We start from the raw sequence: 24,897 nt of genomic DNA, 5'->3' as shown, positions 1-24,897 counted from the left end.
TTGAAGCAAATTTCAAGGTCAGTACAGATGAAATAGCCTTCACTAATAGTATAAGATGTAAAGAATATATGGCCATTTTTAATCTACTGCAGAAACCTTGGAATAAATCCAGCAAAGGGTGTATATAAGACCTCTGTATGGAAAACAATGTAACATTATTAAGAGAGAAGAGAACTACATAGATAAGGGGACATACCACATTAATACACTGAAAGATTTACTACTGTGAAGTTGTCATTTCTCCTCAAATTGATCCATAGATTCAATGCAATCTTGACGAAAATTCCAACAGTTTTGTGTGTGTGTGTGTGTGTGTGTGTGTGTGTGTGTGTGGCAGATTGACAAGCTGATTCTAAAATGTATTTGGAAATGAAAAAGGCAAAGAATAACTAGGGAAATCTTAAAAAAAAAAAAAGACCAAAGTTGGAGAGCTTATACTGTTAGATTTCAAAACTCATTACAAAACTATAATAATAAAGAGAGTGTGGTATGGGTAGAAGGCAGAACAAAATGAAACAGAAAAAGGAATCCAGAAACAGTCACGTAAATTCAGTTACTCAACTTATGACAAAAGTTTACACTGTACTGCAATAGGGGAGAGGGTGATCCTTTCAATGAACATTACTTAGTTAATTAGATATCCATCTGGGAAAAAATGGATCTCGATTTCTGCTTCATACCATATAAAAAAAATCAAGTCCCAAGTAGATTATAGATTTAAATGTGAAAAGTAAAACAATAAAAATTTTTTAGATTAACACAGGGAGTATCTTTATGACCTTGATATAGATAATAACTTTTTAAGATTTTATTTATTTATTTGACAGTGAGAGAGCGAGAAAGCACAAGTAGGCAGAGCGGCAGGCAGAGGAAGAAGGAGAAACAGGCTCCCCGCTGAGCAGAAAACCCGCTGAGCTGAGAGCTCAATGTGGGACTTCATCCCAAGACTCTGGGATCATTACCAGAGCTGAAGGCAGACACTTAACTGACTGAGCCACCCAGGTGCCCTGATAATAATTTCTTAACCAGGAAATAGAAAGTTCTTTTCCTAAAGAAAAAGATCAATAAGTTGGATTTCATTAAAAAACACTATTTAAGGGCGCCTGGGTGGCTCAGTGGGTTAAGCCGCTGCCTTCGGCTCAGGTCATGATCCCAGGTCCTGGGTTCAAGCCCCACATCGGGCTTTCTGCTCAGCAGGGAGCCTGCTTCCTCCTCTCTCTCTGCCTCCCTCTCTGCCTACTTGTGATTTCTCTCTGTCAAATAAATAAATAAAATCTTTAAAAAAAAAAAAACACTATTTAAAAAGTAATAAGTCACAGAATGGGAAAAGAGAATTGCAATGAATTACAGTACATCTATTCACCAGAGGACTAGTATACAGGATGGATAAGAAAAATGGTGATGCTTGGGTGGCTTGGTCGGTTAAACATCTGCCTTTGGCTCAGGTCATGATCCCAGGGTCCTGGGATCGAATCCCACATTGGGCTCCCTGCTCAGTGGGGAGCTTGGTTCTCCCTTTCCATCTGCCTCTCCCCTTACTGGTCCTCGTTCTTCCTCTCTGTCTCTCTGACAAATAAATAAATAAAATCTTCTGTAAAAAGAAAAGCGCCTACAAAGTAAGTAAAAACCAGACAACCCGCTACAAAAATAAGCCAAAGACTTGAGTAGGCACTTCACAGAAAGGGAGCTCCAAACGGCCAATATATGTATGACAAGGTGCTTGATCTTGCGCTTCACCGGGAAGATGGAAATTAAAACCACACTGAGATGCCATTACACACCCATCAGAATGTTTGGCTTTTAAAAGGCTTTCTGTACTGAGTGTTGATGAGGATGTAGAACCACAGGAAATTTCATAGATTGCCGAAGGGACCGCGAACCAGTTCAGCCACTGCTGATGCCTGCTGGGCAGTACTGTGTGTAGTAGGGTTGGACTTGTATGTTCTTCGTGACACAGCAGCTCTCCCAGGCACATATTCAAGAAAAGTGCATACATGTCCGTGAACGTTCATCGCAGCATTACTCATAATAGCCAAAAGCTTGAAACAGCACCACTGTTTATCAACAACAATGGCTTAATAAATTGCATTTTATTTGTATATTGGAATACAAACAATGAAATTTCAGCAACTGGAGCTCTCTATAACACCCAAAGTACATACTGATGGTGTCCTTTGTGTAACATTCAAAGCAGGGAAAACTAACCTATGGTGGTAGAACTCAGGATAGTGGTTACCCTAGGGGAAGAGGGAGTAGTGACCAGGAGGCCACAGCTGGGGAGGGGGCTGCTTCCAAGATGGGAATAATAATTTACTCTCTGGTCTCCCGGGTGGTAGTTACATGTTTGTTGTGCTCACTTTGGGGGAAAAAAAATCATTGAACTGTACATTTGGTTAGTGTACCTTTCTATTTGTGTGATAACTTCAGTCAAAAAAGGAAAACTCAACACAAAAGACCAGAAAGAATTATGCTGTGAAGCTAGAAGTGTTTATTTCTCTGTGATCTGTGTTACTTTGAGTGACATGTATATTTTTTGTGCATATTTTGCTTTTGTAATTGAATTATAGGGAACATCCTTATTTATAAATATCAAAACATTGACTCTCATTGGAAAATTGATAGGACTTGTAACTTTCATGGAATCCAAAATTATAGGACCCTGGAAGGCCATCAAATGTCATTTCCTTTCTTACCTAACTAGGCCCTAAAAAGTACCTTGGGATTTCCACTGATTCGGTTTGAGGACGCCGTGATTAATCTGGATCCATTCACTCGGGTACATCCCTATGAGACCAAGGAGTTCATCATCAATGATATCCTCAAACACTTCCAGGAGGTGAGCTTTGGAAAAATACTTAGTGGCTGGAGCATAAGCAGAATGTTTGTTTTGGTGGTTTGGGAATTTTGGTTACTAAGGCATTACTACTAAGAGCCCAGTTAAACATTTGCTGTGTTAGGGGTCAGGTCACAGCCCATGAAGCCCGTACACATTCCGAAAATCCTGAAACAGTGTATTTGATTTATGAGCTGTTCATCTTGTCCCTCACAGAGCTAGTCTCAGGGGCTTCCACCAGATTAGTCACAAGTCTTAAGGGTTCAACTGATGCTTTAATGATAACACAAAATACTCTGACCTCTTTATTGACTGGGCATGGATGGGCCTACTTTGAACAACCCCCTCAGTGTTCTTGGAGCCTATGAGATCTTGCCCTAGAGTTGAACTTCCGAATTTTCTTATCAAGTTGGACATTTTCCATTTTGTATTTATTATCCAGACTCTTTGATAAAGAGATAAGTCAAGATCATATCAAATAGATTAACTGTCAAAGTTAAAATATATTCTATTCCTGCTTCCTTTCCTCACCCCTCCCTCCCACCTCCCTCTTTTCCTTCTTTGCTCCCTTCCTCAACTTTCTTAATTGGTGGTATTTCCATTAAACTTAATTGACAGTGACGTAGCAGATAGCCCTGGAATCAGTGGAGGGTTGCTCGTGCCCTCATTATGCACCGTCCCCTCTGCCGATTACAAGGGGAACTACGACTCTACTCTCTTCCCTCATTTTCCTTCTAGAACTCTCCTCCTGCTGCTGAGTTCCCTATTTGTAGGAACAATGGGGAGTGTGATTTATATGCTAATAATATTTGTAAAGGGTCTTTCCTGTTTAGTCTTTCCTGTTTATTCTTTGGAATGGCTTTGAGGCACATTTCTGAGTACTGAGAGTAGTCTCTGGGTGCATGCATGGGGGAGAGCTTGGGTGGAGCTCATGGAAGGTTAGGAGCTGGCAGTTGATGAGAATTAGGAGGTCGTTGTGGGTGTTGATGCGAATGGAGGATGAGACAGATGTCTCGCCTTTTTGCTCGGGACATTCTGCCCACAAGCATCAGCAGGTGCTGTTTTCATCTCCTCTTTCTGCCCCATTTCACAGGAACTCCTCAGCCAGGCAGCTCGGATCTTGGGATCTGTGGACTTTCTCGGCAATCCCATGGGGCTGTTGAATGATGTTTCTGAAGGGGTTACTGGACTAATAAAATACGGAAATGTCGGGGGCCTCATCAGAAATGTCACACACGGCGTATCAAACTCTGCCGCCAAGGTAAGGAAAGAAAGGTGAAATCCATTGTCGCTGACCTCAAGAGTGTTCCACGTCCCCGAGATTCTGTCGTAGCCATGAGGCTGTGAGGAGTTACACATGAGGGCTTGGCTTCATTACCCACCCGCCGCTCTGTGCACCTGGCGTCAGGTCCTCTGAGTGCCCCATGGTTATGTCATCTTCCTTGTGTCCTCCACTGCCGCCTCTTCCCAGGCTTCAGTTGTCCCCTCCCTGGGTCACTGCACTAGCCCCCCCACCGACCCACTGGACTCCATGGCGGCCAGCACGATGCCGCTAGAATGAACTCACTTTGTATAAACCTAGGATTTGGCTGTGCTCTTCTCCTGCCTAAAATTTACCAGTACTTTCCCACAGCTTACAGGAGAGAGCCCAAACTGAAAATAGGCTTCTAGAGCAGCGGAAGGAAGGACAGTGGTGTAATTCTCTCGGGTCCTGCTGTCTGGTTGGCTTTTTTGTTCATTGGCCTCTTGTTCAGCGGACATCTTGTTATTCCGCAATTTATTTCTTGGCAGGAGCTCACTGTGTGAAGCTGGGAAAGGCGAAGGTAATTGGAGGGGAGCTGTTGCTATCTGACAGCATGCGGAAGGCCTCTCCTTCCCTCCGCTCCGTGTCTGTTCCGCAGACTTGCCTCCGAGAGATTGGCCTTCTCGAGAAGGAAACGCTTTGAGGAAAGCACTTGTGCTCTCTGCATCTTTCTGGGCCCGTGTGGCAGGGATGAGCTCGCGCACCTGCGCCGTGGGCCGTGCGGCGAGCAGCCGGCTCCAGCGAACAGAGGGTTTAATGGTGCCACGCAGGGGGTCGTCGTGAAGGGCCGGTGAGAACATGGGTTGGGCGGCACGTCTGTACTGCTTGGCGATCCTGGTAATGGCATGTGAAAGCTGGGGACTTACTCCTGTCTTCCAGACTTTTCTAGAGGGGATAGTTCTTCAGTCAAGTCAGGTAACATTCAGCAGTGTGCTGTTTGGCTTGTGGTTCAAAACAGGCAGCAGAGAGGCAGGAGAGACTTTCTAAGTCATGGTTGTGCAACAGACTCGACTTCAGAGTCTGAGTGAGCGTGCACGCTTTGGCCTCGAATCACGGCTCATGCAGACCTGGGACCTTCACCCCGACGGCCACAAAAAGCGTGAAGCGGTGGCCCAGGTTGCCCTGGGTCCTTTCAAGCTCCTCAACTTGGTATAAACGAGGGCACTTAAATATTCAGTTGTAAATGCCCAGCTGCGACGTTTTATTGAATGTGATGAAATTCTTATTAACATAGAGAAGCCTCCTCGGTTTTATAATTACTTTCTTGGTTTTTTTTACACGTGGGCTTTGCTTTTTGGGGAAGAAATGCACTTACGGTTTACTGAGAGACCCTCTTCAACGTGGAATTGAAATGCACCGCCCTCACACGCTCATTGTAAGGATAAAATGAGATAGCCTGTCCTGAAAATGAAAAATGGAGGCTGGACAAGAGAAACAGGTTGTCACTCTGACTCTTAGACACTCAGACGTTAGCCACCAGGGAACCTTCAGTGCCCCTGAAATGAAAGCCGCCGTGTTCAGTCTACGGAGGAGGCAGGTGTCAGGCACGGAGTGTGGGAGAATCAAACTCCCTCTGGGCCAGTTTGGCTGTTAGGGACCCTCTGTCATTGTTAACCTTTTTGATGAGAATGAAGAAGTTGGAAACATGCCTGTGGCCTCTGCCCAGGTGAGACCTTGTGCAGGTTTCTCTGTAACATCCTGGTGGAAAGGGTTGGCCCTTTCTTTATTTTCCCTCATTCATGGAAGTCTCATGTATTTCTTGGTTCTTCTGCTTCCCCTGGAAAAATGGTTTTTGAAGCCTGAGGGTCCACACAAAAAGAGAACTTACGTAGAAAAAGAGCATAAGGTCAATCTCTATTGAAGGTCTGGGTGACCCTGATCAGGCATTTTATTGGATATCTGGCTTTATATTGTCATTGGATTTGTTGGGACGCCTGGGTGGCTCAGTCAGTTAAGCCGCTGCCTTCAGCTCAGGTCATGATCCCACGGTCCTGGGATCGAGTCCTGCATCCGACTCCTTACTCAGGAGGAGCCTGCTTCTCTCTCTGCCTCTGCCTGCCACTTTGCCTGCTTGTGCTCTCTCTCTCTCTCTGACAAATAAATAAATAAAATCTCTATTGTCATTGGATTTGCACAGGGGACTGCCTTCCTGGGTCCAGGGCCTCTTGAATGGGAACCATGGTCTCTGTGTGGTTGGGGTCCTTCTTCATGTAATTCTTTTGCCTCTAGTAAGCTAATCAGTGTTGGCATCAGAGGGTGCTAGTCAGAGAAATTGCTGTGTAAATTTATTTGGATACCAAGAACCCTGGGTGTGTTAAAAAAAAAAAAATTAGTCCATATATCTAAGATGAGAAAGCAAGGAAACTGAACATTACCATTTCTTGTTGGAAATGGTAGCTCCAGAAGCCAGGTCTGTCAACTAAATACCCACTCAGGTCACCTGTGATTCTGTATGTTTGTAGTTTGGCTGAAGATCTCCATTTTCTTGAAGTTTTGTGGGTTGAAAGCCATCAGACCTTTAGTTTTGCTTTGGGGCATGTTTTGTTTGCTTTTGGGCTTACACGAGAGTTGTTGAAGGAAGTGCAAATGACCACAATAATCAACTGGTGGCCTGTGGGAAGCATTTCTTTAACAAGTGCCTGGGTTCTCATGATTAAAGGAAGGGGCCAGAAGACAAAACTGCATTTCCCCAACCAAGCCCACCAGCCAGCCCCACTGGGCTGCAAAGACCAAAGGGTTTTAGCCTTGGTTCATCACGCTCCGAGTGGAGTGGAGAAGCTCCATAAACCTCTTGAAAATAATTAGAAATATTGTGTATCTGTGTATTTTCCTGGAGCCAGAATCTCCAGTTTTTATTGGCTTATCAGAAAGGATTACCACTTCCTGAGATCATCCAGCACTTTTGCAGACATAGGCTTGTGCGTTGAGGGGGAGTGTAGGGCTGGCTGTTAGGGATACCTGGGTTCTAACCCTATGCCTGCCTTTAAATAATCTTTTTTTTCTGTTAATCTTGAGCGGTGTGTGTGCGCGCGTGCGCCCGTGCGCCTGTGTTTTAACCTATGAAAAGAGGATGTTAATTTCCTCCTCCCACCCCCGCCCGGGTCCCATTGACCTGAAGAACAAAAGAGATAAGGTATATGAAAACCCAGTGAGAAGTTAAAAGGGAATTTATTCAGTCTCCTAAGAAGGTAATGGATCTGCAGGTCTTCCTTGTCTCTGGATAGATGGTTTGAATTATTCACAGCAGATTTTTTATTTCAGGTCCATCATATCCACTTCTGGAATTCTTTGTTACAGTTTTAACTATTATTTAATTTCTTTAATATTCGCCTCAAAGAAATAGGACTGGAAAATAGTCTGTGCCCTTTGTCCCCTTTATTTCTCTAAGCCCTTTCTTCTCATTGTCCAACCCCCAGAAATCTGCTTATGGATTCCAAATCTAAGGCGATATGACTTAGGGATTGGCCATCAAGCTGTGAGCCTCTGTCCTTTGACTCCCTTGCCTAGATCTTGGCAAAAGGACTCTAAGCCTTCAAGTAGAACCTCAGAGATCTGATCCCCTTCCAAAGGCCATGACAAGACGATTGCTGCCAGACTCCTTTCCAGGAATAGGATTTATTTAAGAAAAGCATAGCATTTCAAATTCCAGAAACATGTTGGAGGAACAGGTTTCTTTCTGTGGCATGAACTCCAAAGAGCATCCTTTGGCCTTGTCAGGTGTCACACGAGTATCTGTAAGACCGTCTCTTTCAAAGCCAAAGAACCGAGGAGAGGCCCATTGCCTCAATTCCCTCTCTTCTGTGGATTCTAATTTTCTTCTGTCTGTGATTATTGTGTAATATTTTCATATACTTACAGAAAAATTTCATAATTATTCTAAAACAAAAAAAAGGGTTTTTTTTTTTGTTGTTTTCAGGGAATTTCAGATGTCAACCATAGAACAAATGATTCCGTTCTCTTCCCTAGCCCTGTAGAAGCTCAGTGTTTGCTCGGAACAGCTGCTGTTCGGTCTTCCCTCAGGAAGCCCAGAGTTCCGTGATTTCTTCCAGCAAAGAGCAGGAGCACTTCTGATCGTCACTAAGGAAACCCCTGCTCTGTTCTGTCTCGCTTTCCATCCCTGCACTTGCGTCTTTTATCAAGGCAGTGTGGGATACTTTGGATCATGGGTACCTTTTTGATCTCAGGCATCTTTTGACTTAGGTTTACAAATTCAAGTATTTTACTAACTTTCTCTTTTTGACTGTATTTTCATCAAAATCATTAGATACTAGAATTCATGGTTCGGTACTCACCGTGTGTTAATTTTGCTGGTGACCTTTGCGTTTGTGTGGTGGGCTCATTTCTTTCTCTATTGCTTTATGGCATTTGTTTCTACCCAGCCCAGATTTCCCAGCTCAAATCCTGCAGATCTAAATTTTTGCCAAGGAGTTGGGGGTTTTCTGTTGGGTTTTGGTTAATACATCTTATTCTGTGTCATTTTCATCATTGTTTTATTGTTTTAAATCAGGTCAGTTTGTTACAAATTAGATAAAGACCTAACGGTTTTACATTGTTCCTTGGTGCAAACAGCATTAGTGGGGAAAACGATGGAGAAACAAGGTTGAAACACCCTGCTTCGTTATGGAACCCATACTAATTTATTAACATTCATTGACCGCCTTCTATTTGTCAGGACTGAGATAGAACCCACAAATATGTACGTTAACCATCTTTTAAATCAGGACACAGAATCTTAGAGTTTCGTAATTTTTTCAAGGTCACACAACTAGAAATGACAGGGATGGATTTGGAACCAAGTTTAGCTACATCTAAAGGCCTTGTGTTTTTTCCCTATAAGATGTTTTTCCTTGGTGTCTGTGAGGCTTTTTTTCAAGCACTGTAGAGAATATAAAGAATGAGTTACTGCTGACTTTCCACCAGAAGCTTATTTATTATCTGACATCACTTCGTTAGCTGGTAAGGAGACGGCCATCAGATCATCTGTGTCACAAAGGAGGCCCTTCGGAAATGGTGGCGGTCATGGTCATTTTCGTGTTGGATTGGTCGTGACCATCACCATCTCTTTGTGGGTAGTAAGAACCTGGGAGATTGCAAACATGGTTTTCCTCTTGTGGTATCATTTCGTCATCAGCATAACCTGCTTGGCAGACAGGATGGACAGGATTAGCCCTTTATAGAAGTGAAGACTCGGAGGCCCAGCGAGAGAAGGTGACTTGCCCAGGGTCAGTCGGGTAACTGTGGGGCCAGGACTTTTGAGATCTTGCTAATTGGCTTGATTTGTTCTAGACATGCTTCTCTATATTAAAAAAAAGTTAAAACAAGAAAAACAAAAACAAGAAGCCCTGCCCAGTCTTAGAATGAACTTTGATAGCTTCTAGGAAAGCCACCTGAAGGTAAATATAAGCAAGTTACATGAGAGAGAGAGAATGAGAGAGAGAGAGGAGTCTGTTTGGATAGTTCAGTGGAAAACTTAGCTAGGACTTTAGGTAATAATTTATTCCAGTTCTTTGGTCTCTTTTCGGGGTACAGTGTGTGGGGGAGCCACTTGCCTTCCAAGAGAACATTCACTGGCCCTTTGTGCCCAGGAGACCGGATCTGGGGCAGAGCGGTGATCCAGTGGACAGTGATTTCCATGTCCCTGCACCCGGAGACCCTCAGCCAGCCTCTGCCACCAGCCAGTCTCCTGTTGTATATACTGGGATCTGGTGAAGGCAGAGGGGTCCATCTGCCTTTTGTTTAAGAAACAGCATTTGTTTGTGTTTGTTTTGTGGGCAGTGGATTTATACGGCTCAAACCAGACTGAGAGCACTGTTTATTCAAGGCAGAAGTTTTATCTTTGCACAAAAGAATGTACTGAGTGCCTGCCTGTGTGGATTCTGAAGGGGAAAAGGCAATTTATGACTTGTATCTGTTTTTGTCATTATGTATGACTGGTTCATTTTATAGTTGAGCTGATTATCCTCATAATAGCTTTTCCATGTACCTATAAGCACGTAATAGGTGAATGCCTTCTTATAAGTGTTGGGGTCTTAGTGTATTTAAGTTGGCACAAAACTTTAAGTTAAATGAAATTCAATTCAGACAGCGCTGTATCCCTTAGAGAATGTAGACTTTTCTGTTTTCACAAAGACTTTGATCTAAAGAAGTCACCCAAGGGATTTCTTTTCCAGCCAAGAGGAGGTGTCTTCAAGTTGTTGTATATAGAGAAATGACTCAAATTCTTGGCAATAGAGTTTTCGTTTTATTTTCCTCTGATAACCTGGAATGCGAAAATGATTCCTTTAGTCTGAGCTCTTTTTGGTTGGAGGCAAATTTTAGATGCTGAACGACCCATACGTGATCTCTCCTAAATTGGTCAAATCTCATTTATCTATGGGCATTGGAAGTATGTTGGGTGGCGTGAGAATCGCATGAGTGACCAGAGTCCCCAGGTGTCCCCACTACTCCACTTAGCAGCCTTGCTTGCGGAGGCGCTCAGGGAATAGGGTCCGGCTGCCCCCTCTTTTCACCCTAAGCAGGCAGTTCAGTAGCCAGAAGCAGCGGGGAGATGATGCTACGGTTAAAATTCTGTTTTTGAAACTGAGAGACTGGAGAAGTTCATATTTGTCTTGACGCCCTAATAGTAGTTCAGTTAGGAATCAGGGCCTTAAGTTATCTTCTTAGACTTGAGCATCTCGTATTTCAGAGGAATCCACTCTGTCTTCCAAAACTGCAGTCTGTGTGGTGGAAAAGCATGTTCAGTTGCTAAATTGAAAAGGCAGGAAATATTTGTGTCCCCCAAAGAATAGTGGTTTTCTACCCCAGTGTAAACATGGTGAGTAAAAGAATCATGTGTTCAAGCTTTCTTGGGTTGACTGGTTCCCCCGGAGATGTGAGGGTGCCTCTCTCGTCTGCATTTCAATATGATTCATACCAGGATCTGCCCTTTCTTGCAGAGGTGAGGACCAGAACCCATGTTGATAAACACACGAAGGACAAATCAAATTCCGATTCTTGGCAGGGAGAGGTCAGAATACTCTCACTCTGTTTGGAAGGTCTTTTCTGTTTTCCTTTACTTCTTTCTCCCTTAAAATTGTTATCTCCAGAAGGCTCTCTCCATCTCAAAGGAAAGCTGACTGCCAGTGTTTTCTTCAGGGAAGGTGGGGACTGCTTGGTCAGTATCATCCTGAAAGATCAGAGGGGACATGGGTAATGCAGCCTGCCTTTCCCGAGCAGCCCCTGCAGGTCAGGTGTGGGACCGTGTCATCTAATTGTCACATGCACCCTGTAAGGAGGGAGGGGCCCTCTCTCGTACAGATGAGAAGAGCGAGACCACAATGGTCAGTGACCTTGATTAAAGCTTAACAATGAGTTGAGCGTTGGGAGCCCAGATATTTTCCCGCCCACGGTGCAGCTTCACACATAAAATCCTCTGCTCAACCCAGACCGCAGAGAAGCTAGAACACAAGTCGCTGGAAACGAAGTCATTTAAGAGTGAAGCTCAAACACTTTTCCGTCCCTTTCCTGCTTCAACCCTGCGTGTTGGTGCTCGCCGTTTCCCAGCTGCGATCCCTAGGCTTTCGGAATTAGTCTTCACTATCCGGGGATCCCTGACCTCTGTAAGAGGCCTGAAATGGGAGAAAAGGACTAAAAGAGTTTTCTTTATCTAAACAGAAACTGTATGGACTCAAAGGCTTTTGAGTAAGCTGACTGTGCTCTCTCGTACCCCCAACCTGCTTGACCCCAGATTGACTCAGATGTGTGCCTCAGAGGGAGTGTGTGGCCCTTGGGCCTGGCCGCTGTCCTGGCTGGGGGGCAGGCCGGAGCTTCGGGCTGCCTCCCATGTGCCCCTGTAGCAGTCTTTCCCTAAATGTGTGGGAAATGGTCATTTCCGTCTCCCGAGCCCTGCTGCTTTTGGCATTTCTAAGCCACGAGGATGTCATTTTAAAGCAGAAGATTTGATTTTTAGCATGGAGGACGTGAAAGGGGGGGAGAGTGGTGCTTTTCCCTGGAAATTGAAGGCAGAACGGAAACTCATTTTCTTTCCTACTCCTGTCTTTTCTCGCCTACCCTTTGTCTCTGGACAGCTGTCCAGATTTTGTAGAGATTCTATCTCTGGGTTCTGCGAGCAGAACCTATCTCTGGATTTTTCTGGGGCTTGGTGATACCATCTCTTGAGTCAGGAAGCCCACCGGAGAAGGCCGGGGGCAGGGTCTTGTCCCTGAGAGCAATACGGTTGATTCTACTGCTGTTCCATGATGTGCTTCTTGGAGGAAAGAAGAAGATTAACTTAGGACTTAAGCCTTCCCTGCTGGAATAATAATACTACTGGTTTACCTTTATTTTGATTTTTAGTTGTTGATGAATCATTCATATACCTGTGACCCTTTCTATAAGCCTGAAACCAGACCGACAATATTATTACCACCACCATGAAGAAACTGAGGCCCATGGAAATAAGTAACTCACCCAGGACGGGTCAGACAGAAAGTAATAGAGCTTTGGACTTCTTCCTTGGTCTCCTGAATTCTAGAACACTGCTGGACAGGACTTCTTGAATCTTACCTGATAGTATAGAAACTGACATGGACTCCATATTAGACGTGGGTTTTCTGTCATCAGTGTTGTCTGTGAGCCTTGGGAAGCAGGGCCTCCCACCCACCTACCCAGAGAGAACACAGGTGGAGAAAAATGTATCTTTCCCATCTAGAGGCTTCTTGAATTGTTCATTAACCGTGATGCTGTTGGTGTGAGACATTTGGGAATCTTGCGTGTGGGAGCACACAAACAGAATGTGTGGTGAGAACAATTCTAGGACCAGAGTTTTATGGTGATGTGGGGGCTGGTGGGGTGAACAATTTAAGCTTATGTCAGGACATTACATTAAGTAATTTCTGCAGTGTTGGAGGCGAGGAGAAATTCCCTGTGAGAGACCATGAAAGAAAAAGAAGGTTCTTTCAGAAGGGGTAGGGATCTAGCTTTTTCCTTGGCTTTCTTCATAGCCAAATGATGACATATCCAGGCATCTTCTTGTCAGCTACTCATTAATGTGTTCAAAATCAGTGATTGTTGTCCTGTTTTAGATATTGAAGTTATTACAAAGACAGTTGGCAACAGTGTCTGCCCTTAATGAATTTATGATCAAGTAGGAATGATAAGCAATGTATATTCAGACTTTGTATTGATGGTTTTAATTTCAAATTTCAGGCCTAACTCTTTAGAGAGGCTCAGCATGTCCCAAAGTGGTGACTCAGGAGCATGGTTAGTCAGTGAATAATAGAGTCTCACCACACCTACTTCACACAGGCAGGTGGGAAAGATGGCTTCCCATTTTCTTTGCTAGTAAATGCCAGTGAGGAAACCTTCCCATGCCATTTCTTCTTTGTTTTTTGTTTTGTTTTGTTTTTTTCCAAGATTGATTGATTTATGTGAGAGAGAGCTCACAGACAGGGTTAGGGGAAAGGAGAGAGAGAACAAGAGGGAAGGGAAGCCAGACTCCCCACTGAGTGCGGAGCCCTACACGGAGCTCGATCTCGGGACCCTGAGATCATGACCTGAACTGAAATCCAAGAGTCGGGCGCTCAACCAACTAGCCACCCAGGCGGTGCCCCCTCCCCCCAATGCCATTTCTAAGAATAAGGAAATTGCCCAGTTTGGCACAGGAGGATGGTGGAGATAAACTCCAAAACCAGGAGCCAAACTGGGGAGTTCCAGTAAAGAGTGAAGAGAAATTGAGAGAAAGCTGGCTGTCCAGGTCACTTCCTATTTCCCTAGTCATTCTTGCTCCCCACCCACCTTTGCACTTCTGCTCGTAATTTCACCTATTTGGAATGCCCTCCTCTGTGTCTCTGGCAAAATGGCCCCAAGTTTGTAAGGTCCAATGCAAATATCCTGACAGATTGTCCCCACTCTGCGTTCCAAGGACACTCTGTGTTTCCATTCAGGCGGGGACCACGTTTGCCCTTGGAAAATAGTAGCCAAGTGTGCACGTGTCTCACACGTCCCCTCAGCAAACATTTATCATTGTCAGGGGCTAGGTGCTGGAGAGTGAGATTTACAAAAATCTGGTTTTTTGAGGGCTAGGGAACAGGTAAGGCAGACAAGTAACTAATCATAATGTTGATAGAATGGCTGTTTCACCTCGGGTCTGCGCAAATATTTGCATTTCCATGAGGCCATGCTCTGGGGGCTGAGGGGCAAGAACACTGTATTCTGTTGTTCGAGGGTGAGATGAGCTTGAGCACTGTGAGGCAATTGTCTGCGTTTCTGTGTGTCCCCAAGACTTAAAGCTCCCGAAATGCAAAAGATCTTATCTGTCATTGGGGTTTTTTTGTTTGTTTGTTTGTTTTTGGGTTTTTTTTGCCCAATTCCCCTGTGACAGCTGTGAATATTTGTCGCAGGCAAACTGAAGAGATCCAGGCTGTGTCCCCGGGTGCTCTCCTCTCTGTGGAGTCATCCCCCAGCATGTTCACGTGGTGTGCGTTCAGAAGCACACGGTCACCAACTAAGTGACATTCCTGCTGGAGTTTTTGTATCTTTGAAGTATTTTATGGCTTTTAAGTTTATGTATGACTTTCTTCCTAAACACTTCCAAAGCTGACTGAGATCCAGAATCGTGCTCCATGGATAGAAACACTGAGAGGAAAAAGCTGCTGACTTTCGGGGTCCCCTCTCCCCTCCCCATCACTCAGGGTCTAAGACATTGGCCGGGATTGGAAGAGGCCAGGCACACATTATAGAAGCCAGCCCAGGCTCTGCTGAAGGTATCAGGAAGCCTTGGGAAACGGTTATGGGGGGAAAGAAGGGGGAAACCCTGTCCCTCTTAATCTAATGAATTAAAATAATATTTATGGGAAATTTCTGTTTGCTTTATTAGAGGAAGATGTTTAAGTAAACATTTCCTGCAAGCCATTGAATTTATACAACAACGCATTGGTTTGGAAGCAATGGCTTTCGGTGTTTTCACTGAAATGTAAATTAAGCAGAACGTGATTCCAAACAGCCCATTGTTTCAGCTTTGTTGCCTTTGAATGTTTCAAAGCAGGATATTATGGCCAGCGGGATTGTATTTTCTTCATTGGTAACTTGAAAATTGGCAGGAATGATGCCAAAGTTCTAACAGAAGAGCTACGAATAGCTCCTTGTACTCCTATAGAAATGTAACCTTTGCAGCCTTCTCTTGTTCACAAACTTAGATGTTAAAGAGCATTATTTGCACTTGATAGAAGAAGAAATCGAATCACAAGGAAGGTAACTGACTCCTGGAGGACCAGCAGGGGACTTCCAGAGGAGGACAGGACCCTAGGCGCCCTGCCCTTTCCGTCAGACCTCTTGGCTGCCCTAGAAAGCACCATTTCCCCCTCAGGAATTAGAGCCCGTCTGTGAGGTGATTGAACCCTGCAACTCGGGGCCAGCCCGCAGGTGTGACAACCGCTTCCCTTTAAGCGGTGGGAGAGTCCGTTAAAAACACGTTAACTGGTTTTGCCAAAACCATGCAGTTGGTGCTGGTGCCCGGGCCTCACGGCTGTCAGCCCACCACTGGTCCCAGCCAGACTGTCCTCCCAGCGGAGGGCCGGAGGGGCTCTTGGACTCGGGGAGGCAGCTGTGGACCAGCCCGACTGCGTGCGAGCCTCCAGTCACAGCCCCACTGAGAAGCAAAGCTGGACCCCACCGGCCCGCTGCTACCTGCTCGTATCCGGCCGCATCAGCAGGGAGAGTCTGTAGGATTGCTGCGGTACAAACCAAAAAATCAGCAAGACAAATCAAGGTGCCTCAAAGAACAAGGTACATGGAGAGAGGAAAATTCTCGGGACTGAGCACAAGGGAGAATTTGCCGCTGGTTTCCCTTTGAAACATAAAACATGATAGTGAACCAGTGCCTAATTTGGGTTTGACCAAGAAAAAAAAAAAAAAGCTCTGTGAGAAGACACGTTTTAGTGATACTTCATATGGTAGCTTCCCTCTCTCACCACTCCCTTTCCGCGGAACGCCAGCTTATATTGTTCCTGGGAGAGGTCTCGAACCTACAACTCTCGTCATTCTTTCCAGCTGAACATCGCAAAGCTAGCTCTTCCCAGGCTCCAGCCCGAAACACAACTTCTGATACATTCAGAGGTGCTCCGGGAACACAGATCTGGGAAAGAATTTGCAGGTCAGCTTTTCACCCTTTCAGGTTACAGATGGAGAAACTGACACCCAGTAAGTTTCTCACAGCCAGTTAGTGGCTGGGCCGCCTCTACCACTCAGGCCTTCTTGGCTGCAAGTCAAGTACCCTGTCTTTGAGATGGGAGTCGCCAGCTTGTGGGGCCCGCTTCTCGACCTTCTAGAAGTGCAGGAGAAAGTAGTGGGCCCAGGGCCCTGACTTGGTTACGCTTTCTCAGCATCCTCCAGGCTGAGTTGGTCTGTTTGTACATCTGTCTCCGCCTTTGATTGAATTCCTTGAGGACAAGAGACTAAATCCTGCTCATCTTGGTATTTTTAACCCCAAGCGCACCCACCATGCATGGTATGCAGAAAGCCCTCAGGGGCTTGTTGAGCCAAACCAATCTGTTTTGTGTAAAGGTCAGCCTGCCAGGAGCGGGAGGGAAGTACAGCTCCTTCGAAGGGCCTGGGATCACTGGTCCTTCAGCGGTGTCTCATCCAACCAGCAAACGCAGGCAGAATTGCACCTCACCTGCAGTCAAAACAAGACCTCCCCCTCCCACAAAACACAGATAGGGAGGCCCCCGCCCCACTGCACTGTTAGGTTCAGGGAGCACCGGGTGAGATGAGGGGACAGAAAACTTGGCTGGGTACGTGGTCTTTGGTTGATGGCACAATTAAGGCAACTTCGTCAGTTACAGTGGATTTCTTGGAATTTCTCTAGATGTTCATATGTTTATCTGCATGTCGTTCATTACGATTGTTTTCACTGGGCTCTTTCTAAAGTCTGTGTGAGTTAAGGAGAGAGGGAGGGGAAAGAAAAGAGGAAAAGGGAACCTTCTGTACAGATTCTGACCAAGTGAAGAAAACAGTGGCTTGCTGTTCCTCTCCCAGAACACCGCAGATAGGACCGTGTGCAGTCACCTGGTGCCCAGCAAGCCTGAAAGAACTCAATATGAGAACACTTTGATCTGAACGTGTGCCTTTTCTAAATCCTCCTTCCAAGGGGGACTAACTCCTGCCCCTTGCTGCCGGGAACAAAAGGTCTTCGGACCTGAGCCCCGTGGGTGCTGGGAGTTCATGCATTGCCTTCTGCACAGCCTGGTCACCCTCCCCTCTCCCGGTGGCATGTGGACAAGGGGACAAGTGAGTTGGGGGGGCGGTTGGTGAGGATGGAGGAGGGCCTGGATGCCCCCTCTGCTGGCTTGGTGGTGGGGTTGCCTGTCACTGAGCTGTCACCGTCCTAACCAAAGTAACCAAACCAAACCTGAAACTGCCCCTCTTTGCCTTTTTACTTTAATCTGGAACACTTTAACAAAACAGCAGACCAAATGGTGACTGAGCCCTGACCCTTCTCCAGGCCACATGTAATCACCCTCTTTCTGTCTCAAAATCTTCATCTGGGGCCAAGCCCTCAGTCCCACAGTAGAGCTCCTCCACTTGCTTGCCAGAGCAAGATTGCAAAGAGTTAACACTTTTGCTTTTTCGGAAAGTTATCTGTGAAGAGTATTAGTTGTTTAATAAAGCGTGCCTGCCCTCCCGATGAACCCGCCAGTGACTCTGCAGCTGGGGTCATCCCAAGTTCACGCGGTGGACTTTTGACTGCCTTCTGTGTCTGTGAAACAGACGCAGCTCCTGCGGGGATCATTCATTCAGGCCCGTAACACAAAACTGTTGCCAATGGGCACCTGCTGGGCGGCTTCCCAGGAGGGCTGGGAGGGGGATACCAAAGTCATCAGGCATCTGCAGAGATAAGAGCAACGGGGGGTCTGCTGGGAGCCCGCTCATCGGGCTGCACTTAGAGCCCACTGCCCGGCCAGCAGGCTGGTGTCAGAGTGTATCAGGGAGCCGGGGCAGGATAGGATGTGAGCTAATTAAAGGCCTTTTACAAAGAGGAGTAGAGTGTGTGTGTGTGTGTGTGTGTGTGTGTGTGTGTGTGTAGGAGCGTTGGGGGGGCAGGTCTGGAGTGCATTCCCCAAATTTCTAGCACATTCTTTATTCTTCTCCTTTATCCCTCAAAACAGAAGAAAACAAATTAAGAGTCTGAACATTTGGTTATTACTAAGCTCAAATCATCATCCGTTCTGCCTGATACTCTCGGTTTTAGATGCTATTTTTATGGAATTACGTAGACCAGCAAAGACAGATTTTCCACGTTTTCCCAGGAGACCTCCTGTTCTTGAAATATGATAGGCCGACTGCTTGAATTTTGCCCTTCCCCCCTCACCCCGTTTGACACATCTGGGCCCCAAAGTTCCTTCTTGGAACGACATGCTCTAGCTAGGCTTTCCCGTGTGCTTGGAAAGGCCCATTGCTGGCTGTAGGGGGCGCTGCTGGGAGGGTGAGTCCGCTAGTGCCCGGGGAGTGCTGACAGCCGGCTTGCGAGGTGGTTGCCTCGTGGTTCGTGTGGGGGGTGTCGTGTGGGGTTTGCCGCAGGGCCTTGAGCACGCCACGAGAAGTGCAAGCACATAATGCATTTTACAGTCAAACTGACTTAAGAAAAAGTCACCTGAAAACGTTTGATTTACTTGCTCTTTTGCTTGTTTATTTCGCTTGTATATGCCCGCCCCAGCAGTAAACTAACCTAGTTAGGAACCCAGGTGCTTTGAAGTCTGCTGGTATTTTCTTCCTGGGCCTGGTAATGATACATTTCCTGAAAGCAGTTTTGTTCCCCTACAGCCGCAAGCCTTCATCGTATCATTTCTGATACAGTTCTCGTAAGCTTGGCTGTGTCAAAGAAACATTTAGATCAGTCTTGTACTACATGGTAACAATCCTAGGAAATTCCAATCAAAAGCCAAGAGCCTGCTTCCTTCGTTTCTGGCCTGCTGGTGTAGCTGGCTTTGTCTGTGTTCTGATAAGGAGTAACCACAATGTTAATTTTGTATTTCCTTGCCTTTGTCTCACTTAATCTGTTCCCAAAGCTGACCGTCCAGGAGGCTTGTTCACGGTCACGTGACTCGCGAGGGCGCTGGCCACAGAGGAATAATTAGCCTCACCGCGGGAAGTGTGTTCGCTTGTTCTTACTAGGAGTGCTTAAAATGTTGGTTACACTTCTCTTTTCCTCAGTATCGCTATATGGAAAACCCAGGAAGACGCCATTCCGATGACACAGTGGAAGGGAATTTTGAACCCAAGCTAGTAGCCGAATGGGTCGCTTGAAAAATGTGACTAATATTTACTGCTGCTTCCCTAAGTGCCAGGTGCCCTTCTGAGTCCTCACAGTGACCCTGTGAAGTGTTAGTCCCGGTTTATACACGAGGACATGGAGGCTCAGAGAAATTAAGTAACCTGCCCACGACCGTGAGGAGAGCCAGGGCAAGAGCTCAGTCGGGTTCTCTAGCTCAGAGCCCACATTCTTGGCCCTGCCCCGTGCAAAAGTCATGCCCTGTCTAGTGGTCTTCGTTCTTGGACCCTTCTGCAGTATGAGATCTGCAGGAATTAAGCACGTGAAGCTGCATGCTCAAGGGGTTGCAGAGAATTTGAGTCACAGTATAAAGTCCTTTCCTGTGGTGCCCTCTGTCGTGTCATTAGCTCTTCTGTAGGCGTGACACCACCCAAGCCTGAGCATGTGGTCGCCAACCAGGCAAGGCTGTGACCCTGTCCCAGATGGCTCTTGAAGGCATTTCACCTTCGTCCTAACTCCACAAGCAGAACTGACCGATTAGAAAGTTATAACATAATCTGACGTTAATAAATCTATTATTTATTGCATCTAAACAAGAAGTTCACAGCAAAAAACACCAGGTTCCGTCCTAGTCACAGAGGAAACAAACAGGAATAGAAGTTCTTCCGCGCTCAGGGTCACAGCCCAGCACAGGAGAAGGTCCTGTGAACAAATGCATATAAGAAGGGGCGCCTGGGTGGCTCAGTGGGTTAAAGCCTCTGCCTTTGGCTCAGGTCATGATCCCATGGTCCTGGGATCGAGCCCCGCATCGGGCTCTCTGCTCAGCAGGGAGCTTGCTTCCTCCTCTCTCTCTCTCTCTGTCTGCCTCTCTGCCTACTTGTGATCTCTGTCTGTCAAATAAATAAAATCTTTAAAAGAAAGAAATATTCTGGGTGCTAGGGAAAAAGTCTGTGTGGGTCCAGCAGGTGCTAAAGGAGGGGACAGACCTTTCAACCCAGGGCAGGGAATGCCTGCACAGAAGAGATGCTTGTGGTGAATCTTGAAGTCCAAGGAGATGTGGGCCGTGTGGACAAGACGTGGGGGGGAGGCAGGCCCCAAAGAGCCCACAAGGAGCACCCAAACATGGGGACTCAGGGATGTGCAGCAGTGGCACTCGGGCAGCAGGCTGCTGGGGCTGGAAAGCGTGTTGCTCTGTCAGCTGGCCTCGTTAGGGGAAGACTGGAGCGCTATTCTCTCTCCCTTTGTTTCCCTTCCTCTCTCCCCATACCAGGTATCAGGGAATCCCAAGGGAGAGAGGCCTAATGGAATTTGTCACTTTTCCTGCCTAGTGTGGTTGCCATGATTTGCCCAGAATCTGCATATATAAAACGGTAACTATTCATGTTTTACAAGTATTTTCATGGATGTGGGTAGAACAGGTACAGCCTTCACAGAGGGGACCAAAACAATCAACAGCCCCCACCTCCTCCGGAAAAAAACAAACCTAACTTGTTTTTTGTGTAATTAGAGCCAAAACCAAATCATGGCTTGTTCAGAGCAGGTAGACGCAAATCTGGCCAAACTGTCCTTTCTGGCCAGAGTGACTCCATCCAGGACTAAGACACGGCTGCCTTCGGCATTTCCAGTTAACCTGATAATCGCATCTAGACAGAGCAGAAAGTCACCCTGCCCAAAGCCCAGAGCAGACACACTCTGAGTCCTTGTTCCGGAAAGCATTTAGGCCTCCCCTACAACAACCGGACTAGAAAGGTGGGAAGGGAGGCTGTGGGCTTGTGCTTCAGCTCTCTCTGCTTTTCTGCAGAAATTGGAGCTCAACAGATGCAGAACCATGATTGGGGGAAGTTAATTTATCGGACCCCATTTCATCAGTCCATGACACTGTTTCACCGTGATCTTTAGGCCTGGCTAACCTAGACACGACCTAAATTTGAGAGGAGAGAGCACATTCTGTGCTAGAATGTGTTTTGTGCGCTTTCTACCCTCAGCCCTCTCCTGCCTCATCCACCCAGGCAGTAGATTTTCCTCTGGAAATCCCTTCTTTCCCGTTTCCACTCATGGCTCGTAACAGTGTCCAAACAGAGTCTGCTTGTGTTTGGAATCTTAGTTTTTCATGTATGTATTCAGAGGACGTTTATCTCGAGGTAGTCATGACTGCTGTCTTGCCGGCAGGATGCGGGCTGAGACTACGTAGGACTCCGGGTGATTTCTTGGAACTTGAGCCTCACACTCGAGATTGCAGTGCAGCCTGACCTCTGCCCCAGCTGTGGGGTGAGAGGATTGCGTCCTCTGGGTCCTCTGACTCACGAGACGGAGCATAGGTTGGACCATGGGACACGTGGTCAAGGAAAGGTTCCTTGAGTGGTGAAACCTGGCTGATGTCCATTGGGAGTGGGCTCTCCGGGTCCTCGCCTCCCCAGCACCTCAGTCCATGCTCTGTGGTTGCCTCGCCACCCCTGTCACCCGGTCACCCTGAACTGGAGTATCTGCCATTGCCACTTGCATCCTGGACTCAGGAGACTTGAGTTGCTCATACAGGAGCTGGAGATGTTCATCCAGCACAGAAAACTTGCTGTCTCTTTACATTCTTGGTGCGTTCTCAGCAGACGGTTTATTCCTCTTTTCTGTGGATCCTTTCCTGCTCGGGGAGGAAAACATGGTTCTGCACTCACTGACCACCTGGAGGTTGGCCTCTCGTCTGCTCACCTCTGACAGATGAATGATTGAGGAGGGAGAGGTGTTGCATCTTTTCGTGGAAGTTCATCCGCGTCGGGGTGTTCGCACAGTAGAGCCGAGTGCTGAGTGTGCTCTCGTTTGCCTTTTCCCTTCACGGACACTTCTAGCTTCGGCGTGACCTGGCCCGGCCCACGCCATCTGGAACGCCTGCGCTGTGAGTCTGCGCCAAAACCACCTCGTGGTTTTCAACTGCCTGTTCTTTGTCCAAAGGCTGCTTTGTCGGTGAGGCTCCTCCCGGAGCTCCCTCCTCCACCTGAACTCGCACCGCCTCTTCCGACACCGTCTCTCATCCTCTTTCCCTGCTTCATTTTTCACTTAACATACATTATCACTTCCCTTTTATTTATATTATTTCCTGTGCAATTAGCAGGTAAGTCCTACAGGGGACAAAAGTTTTGTCTGTCGTATTCACTGACGTTTCACCAGGTCTCAGCTCAGCCAGGCCTGGTACACGGTGGATGCTGAGTGAGTTTAGGAAGGAATAGAGGGGAGGAGGAAGGGGCAGACCGACTCTCGGAGTTAGGCATTATCTCGGGTTGTAGGTCGGACGCCGAATCTCCAAGAGGTTGCCCAAGGTCACACAGCCCATAAATGAAGACAGAATTTGCACCCAAATATGCTATTCCAGAGCTTCTCCGATTTCCACATTACTGTGGGCATCTATCTCTGCCTCACACGGTGACCCAAAATAGAGACTGAATTTGTGTGCACGTATGTAGTAATGTGAACACATTAAAATGCCTTAGAGAGGGGTACCTGGGTGGCTCAGTGGCTTAAAGCCTCTGCCTTCGGCTCAGGTCATGATCTCAGGGTCCTGGGATCAAGTCCTGCATCGGGCTCCCTGCTCAGCAGGGAGGCTGCTTCCTCCTCTCTCTCTCTCTCTGCCTGTCTCTCTGCCTACTTGTGATCTCTGTCTGTCAAATAAATAAATAAAATCTTTAAAAAAATAAAATAAAATGCCTTAGAGAGAATACGTGGCCAGAATCTCTTAGTGTCCTCAGTATCATCTGGGGTTTAATCTACAGAACAGACAAGTAAGTGCCAGCAGAGTCCTACCCCAGATGCCCCCCAACATCAGAAAATGAATTTAGCACGCGCAGCTAGAGAGATGGAGAAGCAGCACATCTTTGCAAACACAGACCTCCCAGTCAAACCAGTGAAGTCTTTTTGGTCGTTGATTCCCAGACCTACTCCGGGTTCACCAGGGACTCACTAGGGGGACCAACCCCCGTCGGTTCCAGAGCTGGCACTGTCCTGGGCACGTCTACACGGCGTCCCAGGCTCTGTCCGTAGCACTGGGGATAACGAAGGTGAATAAGACAGGCACGGCACTGGGCATGCCCTCAACAAGCTTCGCTCCCCCTTGGACTTCAAAGAGCCACCGTTGCTGATTCCCTAGAACGGCTAGTTTTTCAAGGGACAGTCTCCCAGTTTCACTTTCTCATCTTGTTCTCTGAAGTTCTTTTTCAGTCCATCGTGCACTCTTCTTTGGCTAACAGGAAGTTGTAGTGCTTGTCTGAAGATTAAGAAACATCCAAGGCAATGAATTCCTGTTCTCCTGTCTCCCCGGCCCTTTTGTAGACTGAACAGCAGTCATTATGGTTCAAGAATGCCCCGAGAGATCCCTTCTTGCCCATCGGCAAAGCCACAGGCACTCTATGCAAAGAAATGATAACTGTTCCGTCTGTCTTAGGGCATTTGCTCTGTCTTGTCTCTTGCCTTTGCCTTGGACTTGGGATGGTTTTCTTTTCTTCTGTAGATGCTGCCTGCTGGATGTGCTCTTGGGCTTTACACCTGTACCCCAGGACCAAGTGATACCTGGGCTCACTCACACTTACCTGGGAGGGGCGCTAAGAAATCCGTCATCGGCTGCTACTAAATTTGTTTCCCTCTGTGTCCAGCTATGTCAAAACTTATGGATATCGAGGGATATATTCCATGTTTTGATCCCTGTCTTGTACTGTTTGCTGTAGGTACCTGCTTCCAGAACCTTCAGTTAACAGGAAAATAGGCAGTGGCAGCAGTAAGTTTAGAACCGACAGGCTCTAAGTTTAGCTACCAACGGGCTATATCTTTACAAGTCACAGAGGGAGTGACAGCTTGAATGGCAGGGAACTTCAAGGAAGGCCTTTTTAAGATTGAGCAAATTCGATTCTATTTGTCCGTCTGAGAGGACGAGGCCAAGAAGATTGGAGATATGAGAGAAAAGAGGATTGCTTGAGCAACATCGAAGACAAGGCCTTATGAGAGTGCAGAAGAAGGCTCTAGATTTGGCAAATACACCATTTATCTGATTTAAACTGGAGGAAAGGAAAGACTTCTTTTCCCTGAGTAGAATCTATCATCTGTATGAAGGGACAGTGGGCCTAGCTCAGAAGAGCTGGAAAGGAATGCGGGGCGCATCTTTATTTGGCTCTTAAAGTGTTCCAGGCACCGTCCTGGGTGGTTAGGGGTGCAAGCCGTGTTCCTGGACTTGGAGCTTCTGAGCACCGTGTGCTGCTGTGCACCCGGCCCTGCGAGGAAACAGTTATCAACAGGACCGCGCGCCAGTGAATGCGACGCTCGTAAGGCTGCGTGCAGAAGGTGTGTGGAAACAGTGGCTAAGCCTACGGGTTTGCACGCAGGGAGAGGCCATGCAGGGCTTTGCAGAGGCATCTGGGAGAGCCAGGCTGAAGTTGGGAAGGCAGAGATTTGCAGCCATTCATGCTGGAGAATGGAACAGTAAGAGTAGGAGGTGATACGGCTGTGTCCCCATAATTAACTTTCTGCCTACCTTTGTAC

At 46.8% G+C, this 24,897-nt stretch overlaps 1 protein-coding gene across 9 annotated transcripts in view; it reads left to right on the top strand.

The window, feature by feature from the left end:
* Positions 1 to 24,897, top strand: part of VPS13D (vacuolar protein sorting 13 homolog D) — a 254,700-nt gene that overhangs the window by 167,564 nt on the left and 62,239 nt on the right. For 8 of the 9 annotated variants that reach the window (XM_047723620.1, XM_047723617.1, XM_047723616.1 and 5 more), the window contains 2 exons: positions 2,702 to 2,836; positions 3,927 to 4,094. In XM_047723620.1, coding sequence (XP_047579576.1) covers positions 2,702 to 2,836; positions 3,927 to 4,094 — 303 coding nt within the window. Of the gene's footprint in view, positions 1 to 2,701; positions 2,837 to 3,926; positions 4,095 to 4,624; positions 5,310 to 24,897 lie in introns of those variants that run through there. The other variant, XM_047723622.1, reaches the window with a different exon arrangement.

This window comes from Lutra lutra, chromosome 4 (assembly GCF_902655055.1).
Source record: "Lutra lutra chromosome 4, mLutLut1.2, whole genome shotgun sequence".
In the NCBI taxonomy this organism is placed as follows: domain Eukaryota; kingdom Metazoa; phylum Chordata; class Mammalia; order Carnivora; family Mustelidae; genus Lutra; species Lutra lutra.
The sequence above is the reverse complement of the archived record's forward strand: the minus strand, read 5'-3'. Positions and strand labels throughout refer to the sequence as shown.